Raw genomic sequence first — 18,838 nt, forward strand, 5'->3', positions numbered from 1 at the left:
CCTCATCTGATGGTCCTTATGCTCCAAGAAATATGCCCCCAATTATAAGCTGGTAAGAAATTAAACAAACATTGTGCTTAGAAATAACAAGTACCAGGTTCTTTCATCCATTCTTTAATTCCAAATGAGTTGACAAATCATTTTATTGACTCAGCAAAAGTTTGCAGGTGTTCACTACATGCTACTAACATACTAAATACATCAAATGCAAAATGTTGGTCCATTAGGAGCATGTCTATAGGTGAAAACATGTATACAAACAATGACATAAAACTGATGAAATATAAACAAGTCATTACGGGGGAACAGGAAAGGTAATGAATTATTCTGTTTGAGCAAATGTGGGGTGATGACATTTGACCCAGATTTGGGGGGGCAAATATAAAGTTGACAGGAAGCAGTGAAAGCGTGTTCTAGAAAGAAGGACTGGCATGTGCAGGCCTGAGGTGTGGAGATGCAATGTTGCAACATCTATTACAAACCACCACCGATGATCCTGGGTTCCAAGTGACACACTCACAGGACAACAGTCCATAATCTAGCTCATTCCATTCGTATTTGATACACAGCCCAGAAACCAGTGCATCACATAAAGCATATCTTCTGTAGGAGTCCTGACCCCGATGTCTCCAGCCCCCAGAAGGGATGTGAGAGAGGAGAGCACCTCATGCAGACCACACCGGACCCGCATAAGGAAGCCTCATCCACCCAGGACCATGTCTTTTAACAGACCACGGGCACTTCCCAAACTTCCACACCCAGTTACCATGGACTGCGGAGGGAAGCAGGTTTCACAGAATCTGCTCCAGCAGGCCTTCCAAGCACGCATGTCCCACTCAGTTCTCCAGCCACACACAGCTAACCGTTAAAGGTCTTTTCACCATTAAAAAAAAAATGTTGACTACATACAACAGTTCACATTTAAGAAACCATATTGAAAAGAAAAAAAAAACAAGGTAATTTCCTATGAATAAATGGCTTAAGCTTTGTGTTAAGCTAAAAGTATTATAATTAAAGTATAAATTAATAATTTTATATGACTGAAAAGTAGATCAGAGTGGAAAGATGAGGATAAAGATAGAAACCAGTTTAGAAAGGGCTCTGTATGATGAGTCTAGGTGGTTGAAAATGACTCTTTTTAAAAAGCTATCCTTTGCCTAGCAGGTGTGACTCAGCGGTTGAATGTTGACCCAGGAACCAAGAGGTCACTAGTTTGATACCAAGTCAGGGAACAAGCCCAGTTTGCAGGCTTGATCCCCAGCAGGGGGTGTGCAGGAGGCAGCTGATCAATGATGTTCCTCTCTATCCCTCTCTCTTCCTCTCTCTCTAAAACTCAATAAAAACATATTTTTGAAAATCTACCATTTTACTTTTAACCCCAAGTGTTGTGAATTAAAAATAGTAATATTTTCTTTAGGGAAGTTTTCCCTGTCCACCAACAACTCTCTTACTACCTCTCCACTTTTCCCTAGCACACAGGGGTACACACACACACACACACACACACACACACACACACGGATGAACTCCCTCTTGTGCGCCCAAAGAAACTTATGATTGCTTTTACCAGGGAATATTAAGATTGTTCATATGTTCACTTCTCCCATTATATTGTACCTAGAAAATTCCCAAATGTTTCCTGAACCAACAACCAAATTAGCATTATGCTTACTAAAACAGAAAGGAAAATTAATCTAAGCATCAGCCACATGATATGTACTGGCCACTGTAAAACTCAAATTTATTTCTAAGACTGTCACACATTTCTTTAAAAAATTATAGTTCAATCTAATGAATTGTAAATATGTTTAATATAAAATGTTGATATTCTCAAACCATTTCCACATGAATTTAGGAAAATGAATTTTAAACATCTTCAAAACATGATAAGAGACAGTGGTATCTTTGAAAAACACACAAACAAAAATGTTAAGAAGTCACAAGAAAATGTATTATATATTTACTTTACCAAAATTTGATGTATGAAACCATTAATAGTCACCTAAAAAAGTCCCCTCCTACACACACATAAATTGGGAATGAAACATGTAATTATAAGATTCTTTATAGGAAACTTCCAAAAGACAAATACCTTTAACAATATAAAGATGGTGACAAGATTAACAAAAGCTTAAAAACACTGAGGTTTAACTGATAAATATCAATTCACATGATTTTGAAATAAAATGTTCCTACTTTTAGCTTTATCTGAAATTTCCTTTGTTTCACTGCTTTATATACAGTTACAATGTAAATCCAAGAGATGCTTAAAACAGAAGATTAAAATATTCCTTAAAAAAAATTTTCCTTATCTGAGAAAATACATTATAATTGTCCCCTCAAAGTATTCTTGATAACATTAGAGGGTTGTGAAGTATTTCTATAATACCACCCTCAGTACATGAATTTATAACTGTTACCTGAACATTTAATAAAAAAAAAAAAAAAAAAAAAGTAAGCTCCATGGGAATTACAGGTTTCTAAAATGTCCAATTTAAAAATATAAAAGCAATGATAGCAATCTGGCTTTACAGATGAATACTGGGTAACAGAGTTATAAAATTATGTATTTAGTTCTAATAATAAATAAGACTTTGAGGGTATTTTTTAATTAAAATTATAAGGACACCAATTTTATCTTCTATACTTATATAAATTGTGTACATATATTCTGGGGTAATGTAGCAGTCAGTATATAGCTATACTTCAAATTGAGTTGACATATATAATTTTTAAAACATTTTTTGTTACAAATTTCACCCTGAAAGAATGAACTAAATTCTCAGTTCCCCACATACGAAATAAAAAAAAGAGAGGGAAAATTACAGCAGAGTAATGGTTCCATTGAGCAGATGAGAAAAATAAGCTGCGCTTTGAAAGACTGGATTTTTATCATCTTGCTAACATTATGTCTTCTTTTACACGTACAGAAGGGATGCCATAAAAGGCACTTTCTGAAGCCTTGATACTAAATTCGTTAAAAAAAAATACACAGTATTCATACTGCATGCTTGAGCTGCAAAGAATAGAATTACAATATTATGTGACTTGTCAAAGAATGTGACAAGCGCTGGGGCTGTTAGTAGGGAGGACCGAGCTCCCTTCAACTCCCGTTATGTGGAAGTACAGATCACATAGTTTTATTATCTACAAAAACATTCCCACATTACATATGCTATTGCATAATCCAAGCATATTAAATCAGAAAAATATCAAATATTTATGAAATTTCCATTTCTAGCTAATAAGTGTATTTATCTCACCCCCATCTCTTCTCCATCTATAAGATCCCAACAATCTAATAAGACACCTTATGTATTTTAAATAAAGGCCAATGACTTATAAAACTACTACAAGTTATTTTCTTCTCTGTGAGCTGGCTAACACAAATGCTGGTAAGCAGCTTTCCTGTAATCGTGTAGAGCATCTGTCATCTTTGTCCAGATTAACTAGCTACTGCTGGCCTTCTGCTGCTGCAAGTGAAGTTTCAAAATGAGCTCGCGAATATCCTCCCGCTTGGTCTTTATTACATGGCGAGGAAACCATTTCTCCAAATGAATTGGGAGTTCAAAGTTAACAATAGGGTCCTAGAGGAAAGAAAGAATACAATCATTCTAAGTGGTATGATTCAGACTTGTTTGAATTTGATTTTTACAAGAAATGAGAAATTGCCAACTTTATCTAAATAACAACTTTGCTAAGATACCATTCACATACCATAAAATTCACCTAAGATGCAATTTAATGGTTTTCAGTTTATTCACAAAGTTGTGCAACCATCACCACCATCGTTTTAGAACATTTTCATTAAATTGCTAACTTTTGAACAACAAAAATAAATCCTGTTTGTTCTGTTACAATGGTGCTTAACTGATTAGTGCAAAACAGATTAGTAGCAGAGAATGATACAGTTCAATGCAGAAGTCAGGTTAATTTAAACACAATTTTCTTCAACATGTTAATATTTTGAAATTATTAAAACAAAGAGAAAGTCTTAGCAGTAAATGAAGAATCTCAAATTAAAAAAAAAAAAAAAAAAACACATCAAATCCTGAAGAAGTGCCTTCTTTTAGTGCAAAAACAGCCAATTTATTGGCTTCAAGAACAGTTGTTCTTTCCATTATTTTAAGCTTATAAGGAAGTTGCAAGTTTTTTTAAAAAAAAAAATAACTGCTGAAGAAGGCTCCCTCTAGATCAGGTTTATAAATTTGATGAAACTATTAGAAGCCAGATATAAGAAGGATTTACAGCTTGAAGAAGAAATTAGGAGTCCCAGGGTATAATGCTAAAAAAAAATGGACTATGATGCTCAGAGCAAATGTCAGTGGTGATTTAACTATGCGAGTATTTTTATTAGAATTAATATTTTGTTAGGGCTTAGTGACATGTTCCACGGTTGTGAGTGATCCATCCCAGACCTATTTTTTTCCACAAATTTATGCACAAATTTGTAAAACACATGGTTTAGTGTTTTTTTTTTTTAGTTTCTCCCCCACACCCCTCCCCCACACCCCAGAAATCTTACAACCTTTATTAGAAGCATATTCTACTGACTGAGGCTATTAAAGTAGAATTATGTATCAAACTCAAAATGTGTAATAAGGAACTTAGAATATTATAAAAATAAAACCAAATCTCTTTGGAAAGAGTATAAGAAGACTAGAATTGACTCCCTTTAATGAACTTCCAATGTGAAAAAAATATTAACATATTTCAGTGACTTTCATAACATGAAAGTACCATATTCCTCTCCAATTATACCAAAAGTTTTAACTGCACCTTATAATCCTTACTTTGAAAGTACTGTAACCTTTAAAGGATTTTCCAAGCAAGTATAAATAACCTGCTAAATATACTAGGAACACTGGTAATGACTGAAGTAGTAAGCTGACAGTTCAAAAAGCAAAGAGTAATTCCTTGCTATTTAAAATTTCTCCTTTAATATTGCTGCAGCTTCAATGGAGTCCCTGGTGAGCTAGAAAATAACACCCAGGCTTGTCATTGCACTTACCTAGTTCGTGGTTTTCTGAACTACTTGATTACATGAATCTAGTTCTGAACATTCTTCTTCAAATTTCTATCTGCCTTACTACTCTCTACATGCACCCCCACTCCCACCAGTAATCATTCTGGAACTCCAATTATATGTAAATTAGACTTTTTGACTGTATCACACTTATCTCTTATGCTCTGTTCTTTATATTCTTTTTCTTCTCCAAGCAAATTGGATACTTTGTAATGTCTTTTTCTTTTTTGAAGTTCACTAATACTATCTTCCTTCCTTCCTTCCTTCCTCCCTCCCTCCCTCCTTCCTTCTTTCCTTCCTTCCTTCCATGATTACCTATAACATTTTCTGCTTCTTTGCTTGCCCAGTAATTTGTGATTGTATACTGGTAACTGTGAATAAGAAATTTATATTTTTACATACCTTAAAGAAGCTTTCCACATATTGCAGTAAATATACTCCACAATCACTGCTATTATCTTGTTTAGGAACTTTAGGGCATAGGTCCACCATGTTTGTTTTGCTGAATTCACGGTGAGTTTTTCGTTTAACTTCCCACTCTACCTCTAAATACCTTAAATCATTAAAAAGTAGATTGACTTGAATAGAAATCTCTTTATTGTTATGTAACACTTTCACAAAAAAACATTTGTTGGCTCAAGCCTAATTTCCAAAGACTGAACTTTAACAGTAAAAATTATATGTGAGGCTTCAAAAGTCCTACTTCTAACTAAATGCTGGATCTTTTCTAACAACTCAACTTTAACAAATCAAAAATATAAAGTTACTTATATCAAAAAGTAGATTAATAAATTATTTTAAAATTTTAGCTGCTAGTTTTTTTCCAGATCTTTAGAGTAAATTACAAAATTACACATACGTGTACACACACACACACACACACATACACATACACACACGTAATAAGAATTTAAGGTTTATTTCCTAAAGTATTACTTTTGATAACTACTAACATTTGCACTGTTCCTTTGTAAAGTTGTGCTTTTGTTCAATTATGAATACAAATTCTGAATTTACTTTTGACATAGTCCTTGAGAAATATTAATACTTAAACTTATAGGCCTCATCTAAATACATAATAAAATATAATTATCATAGCATTTTCAGTAATTCTTAAAATATCTTCAAAATTATTGAGATTTTTAGGTAACAAACTAAAGAACAAACTGTCATTACTTACTCTCGTAAATTCTGAACTGTGTTTTGTATAGAAGCAGCTTTCAAGGAGTCTAGTATGAGAATGCATGGCCTATTAAGAGCAAAGGAAGAAATCAAGATGTACATATTTGTATATGAAGTGAACCTAAATATTTGAAAATATCATTATAGCATGTACCTACCTTTTACACACTTTCTTTGGTATTGACATACTTGTCTCGGTACTCTGAAATAACATAAATTTTTATGACTTTACAATTAAAACTAGTTTGAATAAATTAATAGTTACTTTCTAAAATGTTTCAAATAACTTTGAAGTTAAAATTTCAAATAAGAGTTATTTTCATTATCAAAAGTGAGCTAATGCACTTTTCAAAATGCACTGATTTATTTCCTTACTAAAAGCTCAATGCACGAAGATTCGGGCTAGGCCAGGCCTTCCTTCCCCTGGCTGCTGGCACCGCCTTTCCACTCCGGCCCTGTCTTCCCATGCTGCCTAGAGGCCCTGAGAGACTGAGGGAGGGTGGAACGCCTGTATTGTCGCCATGGTGACAACACAGGCATCTATGCAGGTCACTCAGCACCTGTGTATGCAAATTAACTGCCATCTTTGATGGGTTAATTTGCATACTCACTCTGATTGGCTGGTGGCATAGCGGAGGTAAGGTCAATTTACATGTTTGTCTATTATTAGGTAAGGTACTGGTGAAACAGTAGTTTACACAGTTTTACATGTGGCCTGAAGAAGTTATGAACCTTTAATATGTCCTAAAAAATAATCTGGAACTTTAATTAATTACTTCTATTCAGAGTTATCATCTTCAGCAAAGATAAGCAAATTAATTTAATCTATGCTTACATATATTCTCTACCTCAATAAGTAATGTCGGTAGAGACACATTTCTTTCCTCTGAAGCACAAAAAGCAAAATATTAATGTATATTAAGCAAAAAGGATGGATACCGTATTTTTCGGACCATAAGACGCACTTTTTTTCCCCCAGAAGTGGGGGGAAAAAGTCCCTGCGTCTTATGGTCCAAATATAGCCTACACATATACTGTAAAAAAAAAGTTTTTTTACTTGCCCGGCTCTGTGTGGTCTCTGTGTGCTTGCCCAGCTCTAAAATGGTTCTAAATGCTGCTGTTTACTTTACAGGGTTGATTACATGTGTTTATGACTGTGATGTTGGGTTTTAATGCACATAAAATATTTTAGGACACTATTTGTTTCAGAATCTTTTTTTCTTCATTTCCCTTCTCTAAAAACTGGTGCGTCTTATGGTCCGGTGCATCTTATGGTCCGAAAAATACATATTTTTGTTGATAAATTTGAGAAACAATAGGTCAAACAAACATTTCTTTAAAGCAGAACGTCTCAGTATCTTTATTATCTATATAACAAAAGCCTAAACGACAGTTATGGTGGAATGACCAGAACAACCAGTCGCTATGATGCGCACTGACCATCAGGGGGCAGATGCCCAACACAGAAGCTGCCCCCTGGTGGTCAGTGCGCTCCCACAGGAGTGCCTTTCAGCCAGAAGTGCCTTTCAGCCAGAAGTGCCTTTCAGCCAGAAGCCAGGCTCACAGCTGGCGAGTGCAGTGGTGGGAGTCTCTCCCACCTCAGCAGCAGCACTAAGGAGCAGTGAGCCCAGCAGCCAGGAGCAGAGAGCAGGCGGGCGGTAAGGAACAAGGGCTTCTGGACTGTGCACAGGGTGTCGGCTTGCTGGCTGAGGGACTCCCCACCCCCGCCAGTGCATGAATTTTGTGTAACAGTGGATCTCTGAAACAGAAATAGCATCCAGGGTTTATCCAAATTAACTGACCTTAGAATCCCTTTTTATCATAAACTGCATTTTAGAACAAGTATTCCAAGAAACCCAATTTGGGAAACCTGGCTTAAAAGCAAGAAAGAACTCCCTATCCTGCCACTGCACCAATAGAGGAGGAAACACCTTCCTTCCACCGTCCCAATACCAGTGACAGCGAAGACACAGGCCTGTGCCAGGGAGGCTGCTGCTATCTGTGCTCACCAAAAATTCATTTGGTGGCTCCCTTAATCGATTAAGACACCAACTATAGACCTTGCATACAAGTTTTAAGGCCCTTATATAGAAAAGTTAACTATCTTAGTCTCAGAAGCCATGTGGGTTGGCCTTGATTCTATTTTGAATAATTTTTATCAATTCACAATAGAAAGTAGAATATAAAAATATGCTTGTAGAATATAAGAAAGTAGAATATAAAAATTAGTTTATTAATTATGCTAAGTTCAAAAAATTGCTAACATAAGGAAGAATAAAAGTAAATCTGACTCACATAAATGAGAAAAGTAGTCAACTAAGATGACCAGATAAACTATTACAAAACTAAACAAACCAAAGGAGTCAAAGAAAGATAAACAGATACAAAAAGAATGTTAATATCTCATGTTCTCTTTTCTACTCCCACAAAATCCATCAAAGAATCATAGGTAGCAAAAATTTAATTATGGGCCACCAAGGTCCCACAGCCACCTAGCTATGCAGAATTTTACAGGTTCATGAGTTTCCCTTCCTTCAAATCTATAAAGAACACACTTACTTGGGAATCCACTGTACCCAAGGATAGTACTGAAGTAGTACGTAGATCTTTATCTAGTTAGAAATAACAAAGCAGTTATGAGTCTTTATGTCTAATACAAAGTATTTAGATAAGCATAAATTCTAATTTGTGTGTATATAGTATTTAAAGGGGAAAAAATACCTGGAATCTATTTAAACTTTTTCATGGTTGAAGTTATAAACAAAATTCAATCAACAGGTAAAACTGACTATAATCAGCTATTATCAGACAATACATAAACCCCAGAGCCAAACCTGAGATACCAGTTAGCTGGGTCTGTTTCTTATAAAAAGACAATCTTCAAAAATGGATCACTAATTAAAATATCTGCTGTTTCTATTTATTTTTTAATATATATTTTTATTGATTTCAGAGAGAGGAAGGGAGAGGGAAAGAGAGATAGAAACATCAATGATAAGAGAGAATCACTGATCAAATGCCTTCTGCATACGCCAACTGAGGATTAAGCTCACAACCAGAGCATGTGCCATGACTGGGAATCGAACCATGACATCTTAGTTCATAAGTCAACACTCAACCACTGAGACACACCAGCTAGGCAAAATGTCTGCTGTTTATAATGTGGAGGAGCATTAATTTGTCTAGTAATGGTTCTTATAACCTATGATCATAGAGTGTTTCATAAGTATACTTTTTAAGAAGATGATGATTAGAGAAAATTGAAAATAATCAGTTGCTTTATCAGATACACACAGCCCCTCCAAACCCCCCCCCCCCCCCCAGATTTTGTTCAGTGTTAATGATAATGACTATTATTAATTCTGCTTGCTGCTTGGGCTACAGCTATAGAACATATAATTTTGATTTTTCTTCTTCAAAGAAAGTAGGCTTATTTGCTTGCGTAACTGGGTTGTAATGTAAGAAAAATCAAGGCAGAATTGTTAAGAGACCCATATTACCTAGCCAAATTACTGTGTCAACAAAAACTGCGTTACTTTATATTAAGAAAAAATGGGGAATTTCAAGCTTGATTGAAGATCCACAGCATAGTTCCTTAGTCATGACGGCAAGATTATGGTATAAAAAGTGCCATGATGAAACTCAATATAAAAGTATACAAAAAATTATATACTATCTATATAGGAGGCTGGCATATATCATGAAATGTTCAGCTTTCTTATTCTTCTAGTAAGTTTAATAAGTAACTATGTATCTTTTAACGTAATAATGTTCCCTCTAATCATTCCATTGTTGTTGCCATTAAAAACACCATTTACATTATGTTTATCACCTATTGTTTTGTTGTGCTGGGATTGCTGAGCCTGGGATTGCTGGGATATGGTTTGTGGAAAATCTTCATACACAGCTTCTTCCAACCACGGAAAACAAATGACTGCAAGGTACCAGTGAGACCTGTCAAAAAAGAAATACAATCTTAATAACACAAAACCTAAACAATGCCTAAGAATACATCCTAGAACTACAGCTAAGAAAGGGGGTGTGACAAACTGAATTTAAAAGAAGTCAATTAAAATATCTGATATAATATAGAACACACATTCCAAAACTAATTATAAGTACGAAGTAAGACTACTTAGGATAAAATCTGAGTAATTCAAACTAATTTACTTTCTTATAGTCAGTGTTTTCTGTCGAGGAATTGCTTTAATAAATAGACTCGAAGCATAGTAATTTTTCTATTAGTTCTTAAAGAGCTTACTCTCAAATACTTGAAGATTCATGCTAACATCTTTTGATCTTTTCTTGAGTTGAAAAAAACATTCAATGCCTTAGTCATTACAGTTTTGTGCTCATTTGTCATTTTATTTTTTTTCACTATTATTTACAATATAACCACTGTCAAAACAAAATCCAAGATATATAACTCATTGTTTTAGTTAATGAGTTGATTTAAAAACTGTGGTACATCTACACAATGGAATACTATGCTGCTGTAAAAAAGGAACTCCTACCATTTGCAGCAGCATGGATGGACCTGGAGAGCATTATTCTAAGTAAAATAAGTCAATTGAGAAATATAAATACGTATTACATGATCTCCCTCACTTATGGAATATAATGAACAACATAAACTGATGAACAAAAACAGATCCAGAGACAGAGAAGCATCAATCAGACTGTCAAATCTCAGAGGGAAGGCAGGGGAGGGTGGAGCTAAGGGGGAGAGATCAACCAAAGGACTTGTATGCATGCATATAAGCCTAACCAATGAACACAGACACTAGGAGGGTGAGGGCATGAGGGAAGGAGGGGTGGAGGGGAGAGACACACATTGGGGGATAAGGACACATATGTAATACCTTAATCAATAAAGAAAAAGTAAAAATAAAATAAATAATAATTACACCTGGGGTTAATATATAACACACACACTTTTTACTGATTATCTATCTAAATACACCCCAAATACTTTTCTGCACCCTCTCCAATTTTCTTTTGAAATAATCCGAAATACTCACGACTCATTTACAGGCACAAAGATGTAATCTTTATTAAAGATGTTTATGTTGCGAGTCCATGTTCTTACCCTTCTATGTCTTCTTTGTGCCATTCTGGGAATATGAAAAATAGATATATTTGATATATAAATAATTAAAAATTTAAGATAAGGATTTCAAGAGTCATTTTTATAACTGAAAACTGCTAGGTTTAGTTTACCCAACCATCCTTTTCAAGATATATAACACACTAGAAAATTATCTCCTTTTATTAACTCCTGGGTATCCTTAAACTTGATCCCTGTTTATAAATAATGTACTAGAAGGCAACAATTTATAAAATGTTATGTAGATTTTACAAGTGGCATAAGTGAATATATACAACTATACCTATTTATTCTGTTTAGTTCCATCTTCACATGGTATAAAACACTTATTAAACCTTAACAAAATTGTCTAAATATTATATCTGTGAATAGGGAGGTGTTTTAAAACATAATGAAAGAGGAAGGAGGCAGATATTCTGAGATTTTTAAAGCTGACACTTGACTCCCTTCATTTGTTATATAAAGAAACTATAAGACAATGAGTTAAGTATATCCATCTTTCATTTCATTTCTCTTTTTTTAATATATTTTATTGAGTTTTTACAGAGAGGAAGAGAGAGGGATAGAGAGTTAGAAACATGCCCTTGACCAGAATCGAACCTGGGACCTTTCAGTCCGCAAGCTGACGCTCTATCCACTGGGCCAAACCGGTTTTGGCTCATTTCATTACTTCAACAAATATTTATTAGGTTCCTAAGAACAATCATAACATCGCCCACACTGATCTAAATGAATTTATTTTAAAATGAGGTGCAGAAAAAAGCACAACAAATAATTAAAATATAAATTTCATAAAGAATGACATTACAGCATCTAGGAAAGCCACCTATAAAAGGGGTGAGACACACACAAAAAACAAATACGAAATAGTTTATTCCTTTACATCGGGGTGGGAAAGTCCATGGGCCCAGTAAGGCTTGAGAAATCATTTGGTCTGGCCCTGCCAAGGCAAACGCAGGTAGGACTCGAAATTCCATAAATCTAGGAGCTTTTTTTTATAGCAACATAAATTTATATTAAGTGAATTATATTAAGTGAATGCTGTTATAAATATCTAAATGGCTCTTGGCAGAAAAAAGGTTCCCCACCCCTGCTTTACTAAATCCACCAGGGAAGATATCAAACCAAGTTTGGATATCAAAAAATAATTTTAGAAGGGGGTGACAATTAACAGTGGCAAAAAGGAGGTGGTATGTGACTTCTGGATCAGGGAATCCATCTCTTGAAGAACCTCTTTTTATGCAGGAAATTAAATAAATCATTAAGTTCTTAAAGATTTACATATCAAGTAATAGAGGAAATAGACATCTTTGCCCAATACCTGTTCATCTGACTAATCAAACTTGCAAGGGCAGAGTTGGGAAATAAGATGGGATCCAGAAAGGGCTAAAAGACGTGACAGGAATGAACATTGTATGTAGAAGACTAACTTCATAAAATAAGATGGAGTCACATGTTCACTGATTTTTTTTATTTCAGAATGGCCCAACCATTACAAGAATATAAACAACTGCTTTCCTCTAGTGTATAGTCTATTAATTTCTCCATTTGAAAATCACAAGGATGCCAAGTTTTCTGTGTTATGTTGGTGTTTTGTATATTTCCTGATTATGTTAACTTTATTTGATTGGGAATATATTACACATGGAATAGGGCAAGGAGTATAGGAATACGGGAACCACAAATTAATCTTATCCTCAGTTCCTAACTGTGTAGAAAATCCTCAATTAAATATCTAACAGTTCTCTCCCCATTAAATGATACACATTATTATTTATCATTTTCTTTGAGTTCTTAGCATGTACCAAGAACTGAGTAAAAGGCACTAGGGATAGTAGAAAATAAGGCAGATAAAGTCCCTGACCTCATGGAGCTTATACTTTAGGGTGACAAAGTGCCAGAATCACTGCCCAAGGTGGAAGGTAAAGAAATCACCTAGTTCCTTCCTTCCTTCCTTTCCAGCTCCCAGTGTCCCCCAAAGGAAGTGCAAATGGAAATGCAGCCTGCAAGAGTCCGCCTCCCTTTGAGAGGGAGCAGTACCATGGAGGGTGAGAAATATCTCACAGAACAACAGACCCAGCACCTACACAAGTGAAAATATTACTCACTCAACGGAACACTCTACGAGGTTATTTCATTAGAAACATCAAAATGGTATATTTGCCTCTCAAAACGTAAGTACAATGGAAGATAGACTTACGAAAGATCTGGATTATCTTCTGTTACGTTCTTTTCCTTTCTCGTCAAGCATTTATAGAAAAAGCTACTAAAAATGTGACTTCGTTCACCAAGTTCATTTGATGCCTTTTCCAATATAAGATACCTGGTAAAGTAGCAACACCACAAAATTAAATTATTTTTAGATTTTACCTGGTTTTCCCCCAATTATCTTATGTGTTCTGGGAATTTCATTTTTATATCCAATTAGATTCAAAGCAATCTTGCAATTTGCTCTAATTTCAGTTCTTTTTGTTTTTTAGTTACTTCAAAGACCTGCACCAAGACTGTTTAAAGCAGAAATTGCCCACTTATTCATTTATTCATTTAACAAATATTTATCAAATACCTAACATGTGTTGAGTACCATATTTATACTACAGACAAAAAAGAAAAGAAAAAAATCTTAATAATTCTGAGTCATGACAAATCTCTAAATTCTTAGTCCATTTCTATACTAAAAGTTCTTCAACATAAGATTATAATTCAAACATTGAATAATTAAACCTTTCATGATTAGAGAATTCAACTATTCCTTTTTTTGTTTGTTGTCAAACCTCACCTGAGGGTATTTTTCCCATTGGGTTTTAAGAAAATGGGAGGGAGGGAAAAAAGGAGAGAGAGAGAGAGAGAGAGAGAGAGAGAGAGAGAGAGAGAGAGAGAGAGAGAGAGATCAGTGTAAGAGAGACACACTAATTGGTTGCCTCCTGCTCTGTCCCAAACAGGGCTGGGAATCAATCCCAGGACCCTTAGGTACCTGTGCCTGTGCTTCAACCACTGGGCAACACAGGCTACGGCAGAATTCTACTATTTTTAATATTTATGCAGGTTTGAAAATCACCCTATAATTACTTTTTAAAAAACATAACAGACTAAGAAAATGTGATGTTTTTCTATAATGTGGTTATGGGAAAGATATACTACAGGGAAGGAGACACAAAGAATGCTTGATCTGAATGATGATTAAGATGGGTGAATATATATGTGAACATCAGCTTTTTACTGTATTACTTGAAAGTTATTCATCAATTTAAGAAATAGAAAGTAGCTTTAAAAATAAAGTTAGAATCCCCTCTAAAAATAAAGAACAGAGATATGGGTAGTCCCAATCTTCCTTTTCCCGTAAAAAGGAAGTATAGTAAAATACTATTAAGTCTGCATTAAAAATAAAATTTTATTAATTAATTCAAAAAACATATTAAAATACCCAAAAAACATATTGAAATATCCAAAAAATAACCCATTTTTTACCTAATTCAAAAAACATATTTAAATACCCAAAAAATGACCCAAAATATAAATGTGATACTATTATAAGATACAAAAATAAAATTCAAAGTGCTTAACCTTTAGAAGGAGAATGATTATAAAACTACCAAATAACTTTAAAATAAGGCAAAATAGTGTAAGTACCATAAAAGAGATGCAAATGAAGTTTTATGGGAGTTAATAATATTTGTTTAGAAGATCAGGAAAAGTTTCACAAAGGTACCACTTGAAAGGAACCTTGAAAGGGAATAAAATTTCATCAAGTTTAAATAAGAGGTGAGAATTCCAAGAAGCAGGAAAAACAGCATTAATACAGAAGTGTGAATAGGGATTGGGCTTTGTTTAGCAAACTGTTTATAATTCCATTTTGCTGGACTACGTAGTACATATATGTAGATGGCTGAAAAGATAAACTGGTGTCATATTATCAAGATCCACAAATGCCAGACTGTGTCTGAACTCATTTTAACAGGTAAAGTTCCTAAGAATTGCTTTCTTAGAGCAGTTTAAGAAAAAGTTTTAAAAAAAAAAAAAAACAGAGACAAAAGATACAGGGAGACTACTTAAAAAGGCAGAATGATAATTTAGGTGAGATAAGGAGTACTAGAAAGATCATGACAACAAAAGAAAGAGATTAAATGAACTTGAGAGACAGAATCTGTTAAAATTGGCAACTCAAAATGTAGAAAGCGAATGGGGGGAGGGGGATAAAGAGCCCATGATAATAGGAAACTTTCACTTCCAGTCTAGATTGAAATATGGACCAAATTTACCCTTCTGCTTGAAAAAAATAAATAAAAATAAAATAAAAATTAAGCAAAATATTTTAAAAAATCATTTAGATATTTTTTAAAACCCTGGACATCAGGCAACAAAGAACAGTGATCTTTGAGAAACGTGAAAGGTAAGCTTCACTAATGCCCTCAGCATGGCCTTGACAGTTTCCAGGCTGCAGCACAAGGAGCAACCCATTGAGGCCTGACAGACTCCCCGAGTTGAAGAGATGGATGTGATTCAGAAGAGACCAAGCAGCCAGGTCTGAATATTGGAAAGAAAAGAACTATCTACATAGAGAACTTCAAACATCTTCAGAAAGTCCTCCTCAAGTAGTCAGCAGCACACTGATCATTGTACGGGTGTAAGGAAAATACCCACGGCTGGTGGGAAACTGCCTAAAGATGAGACAGACGGTACCCAGCATTTCCACAGGCCATGGGAATGACGGCTTTTCCTACCAGGCAGGCTGGAAAACCTCATGATTCATGAGGAAAAGGGTAGAATACTTTGAAAGGTCTTTCCTCAGAGGCGGAGATTAATTTGTTGGTCTTGGCTAACAAATTACAAAAAGCATGACCCTTAAAAGCATCAAACTGTTTCCAAAAAATCTGTGTTCTATCATAATAGAGTTCAATTAATATATATAGGAATACAAAAATGCCCAGCATGCCCCCCCCCAAAAAAAAATCACCAGACATGCAAAGAAGCAAAACAAAACAAAAAACACTCACAATGAAAAAGAAAAACTGACACAGATGTTAGAATATGTAGAAAAGGACACTGAAACAGTTATAATAACTATATTACAAACAGTTACTATAACTAAATAGATACATGGAAGCTATAAAAAAAAAAAAGGACCAAATCAAACTTCTAGAAATTAAATCTACAATGTTAAGGATAAATAGTAAATGCTAGTGTGAGTTTTGGGACCTGAGTGACTAGACTAAGTACTGGATTATCAGTAAAATAGGGCTTAGGTAAAATAAGAATAAATTTAGTTTGAGAGGGGTCAATGAGATAATTAAAGACATCTAAAAGAAGTGAAGGGATACAGTACTAAATAAAGGCTAGAAACAAATTACCTTTGCATGAAAATTGATAAACCTTCCCTATCTATTCCTTCAGCCTGGTTATACCAAAATTTGAAGGTTTTTTTTTTTAAATAGTATATGGATTTTTAAAATAACTGTTAACTCTTAAATGTGTTTAAAGACCCAATAGATAACTACACAGAGTTTCTTCTTTTCGATTAGTTCCCAAAGTGATTTGTAAATATGTAAGTAGTTCCTTCATCACAATAATAGTCAAAGAAGAATAAATCAAAAACAAACAAAAACTAAAACAAACTAAAAACAGTACCTCTTCTGAAGTACATAGTATCTATTGGAAATAAGGGAATACAACTGAGACAGTCAATTCTAGAAAAAGTTTGGAGACAAATTTTTAAATCTAGTATCTTGGCAGGTTACTTTTATCTAGAGTTAAATACTTTAGATATAAAAACATTTACTTTAAGATTCACATCAAAACCTGTAAAGCAAATGAGAAGATCAGTTAGCATTGTACTTACTTAAGATAGAAATCAATAATTACATCATTAAGAAACTCCCCTTCTTCTAAGCACTCCAGATCTTCACTAGTTACTCCTAATCCCCCCTTGGTAGGTGGTGGAGGATACACAATCAACCTTAAAAGTAAAAAATAGAGATAAAATATATTGGTATTAAAAATTCTAGGATCAAAAAGATTTGTCATACGGTACAATAGCAGGGCAGTAGAATTCAATAACTAAAATACATAGAGCAAAAAATATTTGACAAGTATGTTTTCCTCCCTTTATTTTCATATGCAACTTATAATAGTCTCATTGAGCATCTTTTCCTTTCTAATTCTTCTCATGTAGGCTGGTCTCAATATCTGTTAAATCAATAGGTTATATCTCACAATCAATCACAATACCGCTGAGGATGTCTATCTTCTGCATAATTTTTAACTTTCAACAAACTGAAATAATAAAACCATGGATGATTTTCCTATGGTATACTTTCCAACTCTAAGTGAATCCCTATTCAGATTCCTAGTTCCTTTCTATTCAGAAGAGCCAGCAATTAAAACTATGCTCTACTGGTTGCTAGTCTAAGCCAGCAGCTGGGTAATGGGAATAATAGGTAGCTTAGGGAGGCAAGTTCCCTATGATAAAGTGCTTATAATGTAAAACATAAGAGAATATAAGGGAAAGAAATAATTAGAATACAACCCAAAAGTAGTAGAAAATAGATGACAACTAATTAGGCATCTTTCTTCTAGCACCCTCTCTTGAAGTTCAGAAATAAGACCAGTAGCAGCAGTGAATTCTTGACTATAATCTTGGCATAGACAGGTGCACATATCTATATTAATAAAAGGGTAATATGCAAATGGTTGTGATGCCCCCATGCTATATTGACCAATCAGCAAGAGGCTGCGTGCACAGCAGGCAGGGGTGGGTGGGGCTACATGCGCAGCGAGGCTAGGACATGAGGCTGCGTCCCCTGCCTGGCGCCGGCCGGGGACATATTGTTTATTTACTAATGAATGTATTTATTATTTTCATATACATTTTACTAATTTTGTTTCATCTCTGACACTTCTATTATAGAGAAATGGCAAATAGCAATATTAAAATATTTCCTCTAATTAATTCTCTTTTAATGTGCACAAATTTCATGCACCGGGCCACTAGTATAGTAAATAATAAAGGTATAATATGTACTTCTTGAACCAGAAAGACTTAAGAAGACAAAAATCATCCGCAATTGACTTAATCTTGAAAAGCATGACACCTAAACCAAAAAAGACTGAAAATTTTATTTTATTTTTTTTAATATATTTTATTGATTTTTCACAGAGAGAAAAGGAGAGGGATAGAGAGCTAGAAACATTGGTGAGAAACACATCGACCAGCTGCCTCCTGCACACACCCCACCAGGCATGTGCCCGCAACCAATGTACATGCCCTTAACCAGAATCGAACCCAGGACCCTTGAGTCCGCAGACTCAATCCACTGAGCCAAACCAATTTTGGCAAGACTGAAAATTTTAAATGCTAATATTATAGTTTCTATTTATCAGCTATTTTCCTATCCTGTGCTTTTGTGTGGTGTTTTTTTTCCTAAAACACAGAAAAGGAATACATAGAGGAATAAAACCACTCTCAAATGCATAGACTCCCGATTCTGCCTTCCCACCATGAGAAGATGTATAAAAGATGAAATATA

The 18,838-nt window shown here is 34.5% G+C and overlaps 1 protein-coding gene across 9 annotated transcripts in view; it reads right to left on the reverse strand.

The window, feature by feature from the left end:
- Positions 1 to 1,715: 1,715 nt before the first annotated feature.
- The window catches only part of SENP7 (SUMO specific peptidase 7), a 143,378-nt gene continuing 126,255 nt past the window's right edge, over positions 1,716 to 18,838 (reverse strand). For all 9 annotated transcript variants that reach the window (XM_084875444.1, XM_084875449.1, XM_084875450.1 and 6 more), the window contains 9 exons: positions 17,152 to 17,268; positions 13,516 to 13,638; positions 11,230 to 11,322; positions 10,041 to 10,162; positions 8,768 to 8,820; positions 6,367 to 6,410; positions 6,207 to 6,275; positions 5,429 to 5,579; positions 1,716 to 3,587 (listed from right to left, as the gene is read on the reverse strand). In XM_084875444.1, coding sequence (XP_084731570.1) covers positions 3,450 to 3,587; positions 5,429 to 5,579; positions 6,207 to 6,275; positions 6,367 to 6,410; positions 8,768 to 8,820; positions 10,041 to 10,162; positions 11,230 to 11,322; positions 13,516 to 13,638; positions 17,152 to 17,268 — 910 coding nt within the window. In that variant the 3' untranslated portion in view covers positions 1,716 to 3,449. The remainder of the gene's footprint in view (positions 3,588 to 5,428; positions 5,580 to 6,206; positions 6,276 to 6,366; positions 6,411 to 8,767; positions 8,821 to 10,040; positions 10,163 to 11,229; positions 11,323 to 13,515; positions 13,639 to 17,151; positions 17,269 to 18,838) is intronic.

The sequence above is a fragment of the Pipistrellus hanaki genome, assembly GCF_964339955.1.
Source record: "Pipistrellus hanaki genome assembly, chromosome: 2".
Lineage (NCBI taxonomy): Eukaryota > Metazoa > Chordata > Mammalia > Chiroptera > Vespertilionidae > Pipistrellus > Pipistrellus hanaki.